This window comes from Amblyraja radiata, chromosome 26 (genome assembly GCF_010909765.2).
Source record: "Amblyraja radiata isolate CabotCenter1 chromosome 26, sAmbRad1.1.pri, whole genome shotgun sequence".
Taxonomy (NCBI): Eukaryota; Metazoa; Chordata; class Chondrichthyes; order Rajiformes; family Rajidae; genus Amblyraja; species Amblyraja radiata.
The window spans coordinates 21,005,997-21,018,640 of record NC_045981.1 but is presented as its reverse complement, the minus strand read 5'-3'; the positions used below and the strand labels follow the sequence as shown (position 1 = coordinate 21,018,640).

General features: G+C 49.3%; 1 protein-coding gene across 2 annotated transcripts in view; it reads right to left on the bottom strand.

Moving 5' to 3' along the window:
* Nucleotides 1-2,708: 2,708 nt before the first annotated feature.
* slc9a3r1 (SLC9A3 regulator 1) overlaps nucleotides 2,709-12,644 on the bottom strand; it is a 96,872-nt gene continuing 86,936 nt past the window's right edge. The window contains exons 4-6 of one of the 2 annotated variants that reach the window (XM_033044452.1): nucleotides 6,530-6,573; nucleotides 5,791-5,907; nucleotides 2,709-3,213 (exon numbers count right to left, since the gene is read on the bottom strand). In XM_033044452.1, the coding sequence (XP_032900343.1) occupies nucleotides 3,055-3,213; nucleotides 5,791-5,907; nucleotides 6,530-6,573 (320 nt within the window). In that variant the 3' untranslated portion in view covers nucleotides 2,709-3,054. The remainder of the gene's footprint in view (nucleotides 3,214-5,790; nucleotides 5,908-6,529; nucleotides 6,574-12,644) is intronic. The other variant, XM_033044453.1, reaches the window with a different exon arrangement.

Here is a 12,644-nt window from a genome sequence, read left to right as displayed (position 1 = left end):
GATCAGTGCAAATGGATTGATGTGGACAGCATCTCAGATAGATACAAGGTCCCAGTGCCCAGATCACACTCTGGATCCTAGTCCATGGGCCTCATGTTTAGTCAAATGATAAACACCAGAGAAAGAGCTGATTCTTAACTTTTATTTCATAAAATTTACATTTACTGATAAAAATATAGTTTCTAAAAATTACAGTTACTGGAATTTGGACACAAATCATTCTGGTCTTCCTCACTCAGACTGAGACAATTAGTCTCCTACCCAGCACACAGAGGAGCACCTCCTCGCCAAGACTGGTGGTGCCTTTCCTTCAGAGGTGGCAGGTTAAAGTTCACCACCCTGGGGGGAGCCTCTGCACTCGACTACATCAGACAGGGTCCACTGACAGAAGCCAACATCAGGTAGACAAATACAACCCAACTCAACCAACAGGCAGAACCCACACTCCTCACTCCACCCGTGCTTAAAACAACAATGTACATGTTTTAAATGCAAAACAAAGGGGAAATTGCATTATGAGATACATTTGGAAACAGACCAGGGTGACTCAGGTTTGCAACCTGATCTCCATCCCAGGGCGGAGTGAAACTTTCACAGGATTAGCTCGAGATAGCGAATGTGTAAAGGTTGTGGTGCCTGTGGTAAACTGTGAATCTAGGGAGCAGATCACCGGTGGTGGAAATGTTTCAGGCACCTGCCTGAGAGGCACATGCAGGAAGGATGGATTTTTGTCAGTGGACAAGGTCTCTCGGGCCACTGTTGAGAACGAGTCTTGCAGTGTGAGGACTTGTGCCCCTCGGGTAGACCCCAAACACAGTTTCAATGTTTACATCTGCCTGCCAGAGTTCCAGACCACTCTGGGTGACAAAACTCTCCTCACCAGCCCCTCTGATCCTTCCATCAAATCTAAGTCTCCTGCTTTCTGAGCCCTCTGTCAGCCCCTCCCATTTATCTCCACCCTCCTATCCATGCAGATCTCAACAAACCCCATCATTAAACCACTAGAGGCAGGTAATGGCAGCACAGTCTACTGGGTTCTACCCACCCCTCCAAGAGACTGCATTGTCTCCTCAGAACTAACTGTTTTAGCTTTACATTGACTAACCAAAGCCACCTTCTGAAATCTCTTCTCAATCTCAGTGGGAGAGGATGAACACAACTCCTACCCAATCATTGGCATTGTCATCTCATTCAGCACCTCCTACACAATGTCCCATCTTCTACTAAACTAAATTAACTACTAATCGTAAACTCCTTTTGACATAGTGTGCCCAGATTGCAACTTCACAGATTTTAAAGTTGATTAATTTTTTTAGATCCTAACTTATTCGTGGCCAATAGAAGTAAATTATAAACACCAGAGGTGACAGTCATGTACAAGCAGCTCCAGATCCCACTGCTCAGCAGGTGCCTTGAACGTTGCAGTCCAGGAGCAGCAGGAGATGGAGCACTGTGTGCAGGGTGGAAAGAGTTAACAAAATACTGACAATATAAAACCAGCCAACAAGGACTCCCTTTATACCGTGTCAACAAAAGGATCGTACAAACCAGCCCAGAGACAAGATTCATTTGGAGGAAAGGGATGAAGACATTGTTAATTGGACAAATGTAATCAGCTCCTTCATCTTTGCCCAGCGAGTTAATTGGCCCAAATGGCACATTTCAGTGATAATAGATCAGAATAAAGCCATCTCTCTCCAGACACGCACGGTCCAGCAGTTTTAGCTCCTCAATGGGGAAGTGCCAAAGAGGCTGTTTATACTCCGCACCAAAGACAAGTCTCTTTCATGATCGCAAACAGTTCACTCTGCCACTGGCTAGCTAGCCTTTGTAAGGGAGATTTGAAGTGACCCAATTAAATTTGCAGGATTCAAAGCAAATATGAATTGTTCACCATGAGGAATGCATGCATGAGTGTGGGGGGAGGGAGTGCGAGTGAAAGTGCAAGAGTGAGATGTTTAACATTGTTCCCTTGGAATGTGATGTAGGAAAATACAATTCAAGGTGCAGGAGCAGAGGGATCACAGGAGAGCTGGTGTTAGTGGGCTGAAGGGCCCAGAGAGACTTGCGGTTCTTGAAATGTGTGAGAGCTAACAGCTCAAACAAAGACCTAGGGGCTGTATGATATGCAGTCTCAGGAGTTCACACACAGAGAGCCGTCTCCTGGCTGGTGGGTTGAGGCTGTGTTGGCACATTTTGCTACTGATGGACAGTTGCAATCCAATGGCAGCACTGGGGCTTTGGGGAGGGATGGATCAGCCCATGCTGACCAGAATCTGCCATTACATTGCATCATAGAGTTGAATGGTACAACATCCATCAACTTTCATTGAAATCTAGACCACCAACAGAACCAAACAGGCTCTTTACTAAAGACTCCAGTTAATTATTGCTAATGCAACTAATTTCCAGCAGGCAGCAGAAAGATCGACCAAAGGGAAGGATAATACAAGATACAGTCCCCAAAACCCAAAGAGGAGCCTAATTGCTAATAGCCCTACAGCGCTGATCCCAGCCTAGTGCCCCAGTGTAGCCATGAGCCTCACTGCCCCAGCAGCCCTGGCACAATGCTGGGCTGTCCCCAGCTGACAGCGGGTCATCCCCAGACCAAGTGAACTGAAAACCACTGACGAGACACACCTCCGGGGAGACGAGACGAGACGAGACGAGACCACACACGCGCACGCACACACACACACACACACACACACACACACACACACACACACAGATTGACGCACAACCCCACGGGGAGACTGACACACACACATCCACAGGGAGATGTCAGGTCTGGGTCCGCTATCCCAGGGTAACGGGGAGTCCACGAACAATAACCCAGCTGACAGCAGCCGGGGACCACCGTGGGCCAGGCCTGGGTTTGTCCTGAGGGAGGTGGGGATTTAATTAACCCAGAGATGGGGAGTGCTCGCCGATCAGATATCTCGGAATGCACTGGTTAAGATTAGCTGGGTTTGGGAAAACAAATTACCAGACAGATTACGTTTTTGTGAAGTTACCGCGGCGCGGGCAGAGGAGAGTCCCCGGCGGGCGGCTCTACAAGTTGCTGAAGAGCTCGTTCTTCCTGCTCCAGTCCATCTGCGGCGCCTTCTTGCTCAGCCGCTTCGAGCGCATCCTCTCCTTCGCAGCTGCCGCAGACGTACTGAGGTCCAGGCCCATCTCGGTAAACTTGGTCTCCACGTCACCGGGGGGCTGTTAGACACAAAGCAGAGTCAGTCTCCCCCTCACCTGCCTGTCCAGGGCTGAGGGACCACGTCTCCACACACAGGGAGGGGATCCCTTCACCACCCCGAAGCACTTCACACCCTAACAATCCGCCATTAACGAGCCACCGTAAATGGACCGGTCATGGCCCTGATGCAGGAAACATGGCAGTCGATCCACGCGCCGCAAGATAAAAAAAACAGCACTGGGATAATGACCAAATTATCTACCTCAGTAATGTTAGCCAAGTGATAAATATTATCCAGACACTGCCGCTCTGTAAATAACTGGGTGGCACAGTGGTGCAGCCAGTAGAGCTGCTGCTTCTCAGTGCCAAAAACCAAAGGTTTCATTCTGATCTTGGTGGAGTTTGCATGTTCTCCCTGTGACCGGGACCACGTGGGCTGTCTCTGGGTGCTCTGGTGTTCTCCCACAAATCAAAGATGTGAGAGTTTGTGGGTTAATTGTTAGCTGTAAAATTATGGGATGGGAAAGTAGAGTGACAAGTACTGGGTGGGCCAAAAGGTTTGTTTCCATTCTGTATCTGTGAACTAAACAATGGCAGGGGAGAGTTTGTTCCATCTTAGAGGGTCGCCCAGCTTTGGTTTAGTGACCCAGCTGATTGAGGCACTGCCAAGACTGCAGATATTCACAGCACCAAAGTACTCTTGCACTGGGGCGCTGGGCGGGTCTCCTCAGAGTGCTTTCCTACCGGGGCAGGGTGTTGGTCATTAACCAACTCGTGGCCTCCATGCTCTGGTACAAATTGACCACATTGGTCCCATCAGCCACCTTTGATGGGATCATCCAGAAGAAGTTGGTGGACTTCTTCTGGGGCAACGGAAAGCACTGGGTCTCTGCAGCGGTCCTGAGTCTCCCGATCGAGGAGGGCGGTCAGTCGCTGGTGTGCATTTGCACCAAGTTGGCGGCTCTCCGCCTCAGGACCTTGCAGAGATACCTGTACTCAGGGCATCCTCCCAGGTGGCACGTGCTGGCGACGCACGTTTTCCAACGGAGCCGCTGCCTTCAAGGAGGTACGCGGATCCCGATGGTGGGCGTCAGCCGTGCGGTCCTGATGGGGATGCCTGGCTTCTACAGGGACTTGTTGAGAGTCTGGAACCTGGTTGCCGTTGACCAGGCCCCCCCTCCGCCGGCGGAGGGTGACGGCCCGGGCGTGGGAGCAGCTGGTCCTTGTCCCGCCCCATCGGGTGTCGGGGGGGCTCAAACGTGTGGAGTACTTGTGGTTGAGCAAGCCCCCGCTCAGCCGGAAGTACTCATCGGACCCAGGCGCCGTAATCCATCCCGGGAGCCGGTCCCACACAATTTGAGCCGCCTTTCCTCGACACCCTTCGTCTCCCTCCGAGACGCAGGGAGGCGTGTCCTGTACAGGCTCCTCCTCCACACCCTGCACTTCCTCGCCCTGGTCCACCGTCCGGACACCAAGTGGCGGTCGGTGTTGCCTTCCGGTTGCGAAGGGATGGATTCTCCCCCTCTACATTGGGGACCTGGGGTGGAGGGTATTGCACCGAGGTGTTCCCTGCAACCTGTTTCTCTCGCGGTTCACAGACTGCCACTTTTGCGGGCTGGAAGAGTCTGTGTACCACGTGTACATGGAGTGTGTGAGGCTGCAGCCACTGTTTGAATATCTAAAGGGGCTGCTCCTTGCCTTCTGGCTGCATTTTTCACCCACCATCCTCATCTTTGGACACCCTGTGCGTAGGGGAGAGGGTAGGGCTGAAGATGTCCTGGTTGGGTTGCTCCTGGGCCTGGCCAAGCTGGCCATCCGCGAGTCACGGCGCCAGACAGTGGAGGGCTCTACCCGACCCAGCTGCCTGCCCCTTTTCCGGGGTTACGTCCTTGCCTGGGTGGGGTTAGAAAGGGAATACGACCTGTCTACGGGCACCCTGAGGGAGTTCCAGGACCGCTGGTCTCCGCAGGGTGTTGAATGCATCCTCAAGGATTGTAACATAGTTGTATAGTAGTTTATTATGGATACATGTTTGTATTGTATTATGGTGGTGGGTTCTGGCTAGTTTTATTGTAGTGTAAATATTATTTTTAATAATTGAATAATTTTTTTGGTTTATAAAAAAAAAAAAAAAGCTGGTTATCACACCCTGGGGGATTTCTGGGACAGCTGGGTTGAATGCATCATGGACAAGGATATAGCTGTATAATAGTTTTAGTATATTTGTTTGTCGTGTATGATGGTGCTGGGTTCTGTTTTGTTTTTTTGTGCTGTAAATATTATTTTTAATAATTGAATACATTTTTTGATTGAAAAAAGCTGGTTCACCAAGCTCACGGAAAAAGGAAAAAAAACTTTAAAAAAACTACTCTTGCACGTGGCCCCCCCCCCCCCGCCACAGGGAAGTCAGGAGTACAACCCCAGCTTGTGAACTGAGACTCGGGAAGATTTACTCAGCAAAGGCCAGACCATGATGCCAGGAGTCCCGGTTCAGCAGCCCAGGGGCATAGGACCCTGCTGGAGGCAGCTCGCTGGTGGTGAAGTACCACTGAAGACCCTGAGACTCGTGACGAAGAGCCGGAAGTAAACGTGACACCTACCTCCTCCGCGTGGCTGCCGGCTTCCCTGGCTGGAGTGGTTGGGGTGGAGGGTGAAGAGGAAGAGTTGGAAGACGGCTCTGATGTGGGCGTGACTGGTGCCGACACATTCCCGTTGGCCTGCGAGACGGGACAAAACATTGGAGAATCATCAGCACAATTCCCAGGGGGCAGCAATAATGGGACGGCATGAAGGTGGGGAGTGTTGTCGATGGCGAGGAAGGTTGGCTACAGTCAAAGCAGAGAGGTGGCAAGCTGCGTAGAACATTGGCAGATGCAATTTTACCCTGACAAATGCACGGCAATGCGCATTGGGAAGTCGTATACAGTAACTGGGAGGAACAAAGGCCACTGCCCACCCTTTGACCCTCAGTCCCTCTGACAGAGGGACTGAGGGTCAAAGGGTGGGCAGTGTGGAGAGCGGAGCGTACCTTCTTCGGAGTGGGGGGGGGGGGGGTCAGAGGATTGCGCGTGGGCGGTGCTGACCGCAAGATGGGGAGAAGAGGGTGGGAACACGGAGGGCGGGGAGTGCAGGCAGCGGAGGGTGGGGCTTGGGTGGAGTGGAGGCAGTGATGGCGAGGACAGTAATAGAGCAGAGGACAGCCAGACTAGGCAGATGGAATTACATAGCAGCCGAGTGACTGGGTCTCACTGCAAGGGGACATAACGCGGGTAAAGGAGGTGAATCCGGACCTCACTGCAGTCTCAACCCCACCAAGTGTAAATAAGCAGCAGGTCCTACCTTCTGGTCGGCCTCTCCGTTCACAATCGGCTGGGGCAGAGGTCCTGCAAAACACAACAAAGCAACACTTAATATTCTGCTCGTTTCCAGCCCAGTTACTCGTCTCCTATGGTCGCATCACTGCAATGTCACGGGTGGTGGACTCTCTCTTGTGTGAGCTGCTCAGCCCCATGCTGGAACATGGTTGCTGCTGCATCCATGCTCAGCCCCATTTGTAGGGCAGTCAATAAAGGAACTGAACATTGTGCAATCGTCAGGGAAACTCCCCACAGCTGACTTAATGACGGAAGTCACATTACAACAGTGACGATACTTCTGCGGCATTTATTTGTGCCTGCGATCTCCCATAATGGAGCAAACTGCTCCTAAGATACGAACCCTTTCTCAGCTCAGCCAGCAGAGGCTGCACTCTCTCAACCTTTCCATCCTCACGCTCATTTCTACCATCATGGCAGAGAGAGGCAGAGAGAGGCAGAGAATCTTGTGGATTTGGGAGTCAGGTTAAAGCGAGGTGGAGATGGGAGCTTGTTTGAGGTGAAATCAATGGGTGCCCACACTTGTCTGTTTATTGCATGCAACAATTTCAAGCATGCTTGCTACAAGTATGTTGATTTAATATCTGTCTAATAAATGTTCCCCCTCACCATGTCACTCAGCATCCCAAAGCCAGGTGCTGCTGGCAGTTGTCCCATAATCAGAGGCCAGAATGGCTGAGACACAACTTGTCCCACTGCTGTGCCTTTGCAAGAGACCAATGAGCGAGAGAGGAGGGTAGTGGGGAAGACTACGCTGACACTTCCTGCCACACAAGCTCAGACTTGATGTGCTTCAAGGTCTGAACTTGCATCACCACCATGAATGAGGCTATTTCACCACATCTTGCCAAACTCTGCTCTCTCTCTCCTCTCCGATACAAACAGGACCCTCCTGAAATAACCCATCTCCATTTGCTCATTACCCATTTCTCTATCGCGCTGTAGTTGTGGATAGGGTAGAAACAACCAGCGACACGTACTACTCCCATCCACTTATTCACGTGCCCAGCTAGTCCTTCTCTACCAACCAGTGCAGGGTACTTTTACTATGTCACTTTCTTTCCAAGCTGACAGTCTCATCCTTTCTGGTGTTACTGGTTCCAAATGGCACTGACAACTGGGAAGCGGCTGCTGAGGACCACGAGAGGTGGGGAAAAGAACCTCCAGGCAGAGATCCACCACAACAGCATGTGGTTCAAGTCCCTGAAGGCCAGGCGCACCATCATCTCCAGCAGATGGATGGAGCCCAACAGGGCTCCAACAAACTCATTCCAAGTTGCCCAAACTACTGCAATCAAGAAACTTGACGGTGGATAACAATCGCCACCTTCTTCCCATACACAATCCATCCCATTGGGATGTGGCGGTTTCAGCAACCCCACTTTGCCCGTCCCTTGGTAAACACCCTTGGGACAGGAGTACAGCAAACATTAGTCAAATTTACTGATGACACAAAGTACAGGCATGGGAATAGTGTAAGGAGTGAGCAATTAGTAGCAATGGAACTAGTTTGGGATTTATACTGGTCTGTGGGAAGAGAGCTGGACAGTGTGATTAATTTGGGGATTGAGGCAAAACTGTCGGGAGAGGGCAGGGCAGTGGAATTATTTGGGAATTGACGTAGCATCATGGCGCAATTAAATCAACTCTTCTTAAAAAGACACAAGGTGCTGGAGTGTACGCAGCAGATTTGGTAGCATACCTGGAGAACACGGATAGGTGACATTTTACATTGAAACCCTTCTTCAAACTGCTACAGTCTAAAGAAGGGTCTCAACCCGAAACATCATCTATACATAGTGATGCTGCCTGACCCGCTGAGTTACTCCAGCACTTTGCGTCCTTTTGTGTATTACCCTGCATCTACAGTTCTTTGTTTCTAACTCTTCTGCTTAGGCAGATTAAGTCAACTCGTCTTCTTCCAGGGCTGTTGAGTGGCACAAAGGAGCTGGCATTAGTATGTAGAAGAACTGTTTGCAATGTATCAGTCAATTATTATGAATGTACTTTCAAATACTGTCTCCACTTTCTTTTAAACTGGGAACAATAGATAGAAACTCCAGGTTTATTAATTCAGCAAGGAGGAAGATAAAGCCACAACAAAGTGATGCTGATTTTTAAAGGGGAAAAATTAAGGAAATAATGAATGCCTTAAATTTTGTGATCGTTAGAAGGACAGTGTACGAGGTCTCTATCCCAATACAGCAATGAAGAGGCGGAATAACCACGGCTAGAAGCAGAGTGTGTTTTCTGCTCCCATCTCCAGTATAAATTCCATTTGGAATATTTTGGAGGACCAAGAAACCAAGAACCAAGATATGATACCTGCTAACATTTGCCACCTAGTCTCGTGTGATCCTGGAACAACATAAATGTAGTAAAAGAGCTAAATTTGTGGGGGAAATTAATTTGCATTTGAGGGTGCAGGTGACACCGAGATTGTTAGTACAGAGACAGTGAGTACAGTGCACACATCAGATAAAAGCCACACCGTGCATCTGCAGAGGTTGCAAGATCTGCTGAGCAGGCACCTCGCTGCACCCTGAGCAAGTGCCCGTCTCCTCAGAACTCACTGCACACCTCCTCACTTTTCTGAAGCTCTTTCAGAGTTTAACAGGCCTTCAGGCCTCTCTCATGTGCAGCCATGGGGAGGTAGAGCTAGTCAGCGAATCAAAGTGACTGTCTGCTGACCATTGTAGTCATGGGGTGGGAGATTGCAACCTTCACGTGGCCCGCCCTGTTTCGACGAATGCAATCAACCTGGCGTGCACATTTATCAATCAAATAGAACAAGTTGTCCTACAACTTTAGGCTGTGCACGCCATACGCAAGAAGAAGAAGAAGACTGTAGTCACAAGAGTCCTGGTCAAAATGTATCCAAAAAACCAGCACAACCAAAACTGATTGCAGATCATCACACTGCAATTTTGGGGGGAGGGGGAGGTTCATCTGCAACACAGCTACTTTCCTTCAACAGTGTGTACATTGCATAAGTATTTCCTGTTTAGTGCCGTGGGATCTCCCAAGGTTGTGAATGGCGCAATGCAAATCCAAGACTTGTCCTCTTGAACAAGCCAACCTCCAATAAATTCTTGCTGTGGTTAAGCCCGTACATTAATTTCCTTTCAGCATCACAGCATTGCTGACAATAAAACAATAAATAATTAAAAATAATAAAATAAAACAATGCACAAGGGATATTGTGCAGAGAACAGGGGAGAAGGCCACAGGCCTTATGTTTGTAGAATCCATCACCTCCTTGGGTGTGAACCCGAAAGGTAACATTTTAAGTAGAAGGTGATGTGACTATAAAACTAGCTGCAAGAGGAAGTGGTTAATGCCGGTATAACAACAGCATTTAAAAAACGTTTGGGCTACATGAGTAGGAAAGATTTAGAGGCAGAAAGGTCAAATGCAGGAGAATGAGACTGGGCTTAGATAGGGTATCTTGGTTGACATGAACGTGTTGAGACAAAGGGCCTGTTTCCGTGCTGTGCGACTCCTCCTGATCCCTCCATCCTCTCTACCCAGCACATACTCAGTTATCTACCTCCCTCAACAGTAGTTTTCACCGCTCCATGGTACAGTATGTCCTCAACTCGAGTATACAGTGCCCAATCCTCTCCCTGCTCCATCTACCTCATTGCCACCAAACCTCAACCACTGCATTGGAACATCTTTGGTCTGGTTTTACGTGCAGCCTCTACAGACAATCCCAGAAGTGGCTGCACAAGTCAGGAGTGTAACAGAATACTCCCCACTAGCCTGGAGTGGGGAGTCCAGGCACGGTAGCCCTCCCGTCCTCGTCACCCGAAACACCTCCATCACTGACTCTGGAGGGCTGCAGTGTGTACCACGTACCAAAGCTAGCCCAGTCTCCAACAGCCCTTCTCAAACCCTTAACCATTACCAACAAGGAGGCCTTTGGGAATATCACCACCCACGGGCTCCCTACAACTTACACAGTATCCCCAATTTAGAAAAATATTAATGCTGGATCTAAATCCTGCAGCACCCTCTCCAATAGAGGTGTGGGTGACCGTAGGGGGTTCAAGTCAGCAGCTCATGGTGACCAGAGTGGTGTAATAAATGGCAGCCTTGGAAAAGGACTGAAAACAACCAAGACTATTGGACCTTTGCGTGCTCTTCATGCAATATCCAACATGCCTTCATCATGTGTGGAAAGGCAGCTCACTGTGAGGCATTATCTTGGGGGCGGGGGGGAAGGGTGCAAAGGAATCAAAAGGGAAATTAGATGTCTGTTCCCTGACGAGTTGAAATGGACTGGAATGTACTGCTTGAAGAGTGGTGGAAGCGGGTTTAATATTTACTTTCAAATGCAATTTGTTGATATAAATGAGTAGATACAAATTGTGAGAATGCTAAAACCCCAGGAGAATAAATTGGTTAAACAGTTCCTTCAAAGAGCCAACACAGAATGGCCTCCCTCAGTTCGGATTCTATGATCCTTGCTTTCTGCAAGAACTTTCTACAAGGGCGGCACAGTGGTGTAACTGGTTGTGTCGCTGGGTCTCAGCACCAGAGCCCCGGGTTCCATCCTGACCTTGGGTGGTGTCCGTGTGGAATTTGCTTGTTCTCCCTGTGAATGCGTGGGTTTCCTCTGGGTGCTCCAGTTTCCTCCCACAGCCTCTGTGTGTTAATTATCCTCTGTAAATTGCCCCTGGTGTGTAGGGAGCGAATGAATGTGGGAGAACATTGTGAACAGGTGATCAAATGTCGGGAGGGGGGGGGGGGGGGGAGAGATTCGATGGGCCAAAGGACTCATTTCCATACTGTATCCAAACTAAACTAAACTCCTCCACGGCCCATGCTGTCACTGACATGTTAGATTCTCTTCTATTCCGTAGCCTCATTTTCTTTCAGTACAATAGTCCCTTCCACGTCTCTGCTACCAACGACTCTGCCAAGTCACTGTTCACCTGTCCTGAACAAGTCCCATCCTTCTCCACACAGTAATTGAAATTACCTGGTCCAACCTCACCGGGAACCTTTACCCAACTTGCGCCTGTTATGGTAAACGGTGCTATATTTTGTATTTTGCACCAGCTGCTAAATTGGATCCCCTTAAAGGCCGTGATAATGGTCAACAGTAAGTGAACATCAGATGTTGAGCGTTTTAAACCCAAAATCAGGCAATAGTTTGTGACTGCAGGCTCACATTGGGATGCCTGACAGTTCAGCACAGCTCCTTACTCAGAGACTGGTGCCAGCCTTGTCAAATGAACACTAACCTTACCATTCCACACATTGCTCTACCTCTCAATTGAAAACCCCCTCCACAACCCTCCCCCCCCCACTCCCTGTGGCCACCCTGTCCTGGCATACATCACTCATCCACTTAACAATCAGGAACTTTCACTGATCTCATCAACTCCAATCTTCAAGAACTTTTTCCCTCACTCCACCGACCATTAACATCAGTGAACCATGTACACGCTTCAACACGCTGAGGCCTAGACTCTCATCACCTGCCCTTTCTTCCAACACTTGCCCTCTTCCCAACAATGCCCTTCACAATTTTCTTTTCTCCCCCAATCTTTCTGTCTGCACTGTCCATTTCCACAGAGCCCCTCTTCCAAGACTGTGTCCACCTTTCCAAGCCTGGCTAGCTGCCCAGGTAACCTGGGTGATTGGCTGGAAGAGTCTGAAGAAGAGTCCCGACCAGAAACATCACTGATCCATGTTCTCCAGAGATACTGCCTGTCCTGCTGTGTTACTCCAGCACTTTATGCCTTTTGGATAATTGATGCCCAGTGTTGCGGGCTTCATCAAATACAAAACTGAGGGAGCCGAAGATTTTTCTTAAGACTCTATTCCTACCAAAATCATGGTAGGAATAGATCGGGTAGATGTACAAAGTCTCTTGCCCAGAGTAGGGAAATTGAGGTCCAGTGGCCATAGGTTCAAGGTGAAAGGGAAAAGATTTAATAGGAATCTGAGGGGTAACATTTTCACACAAAGGGTGGTGGGTGTATGTAACAAACTGCCAGTTGAAGCTGGGACTATCCCAATATTTAAGAAACAGTTAGACAGGTACATGGATAGGACAGGTTTGGAGG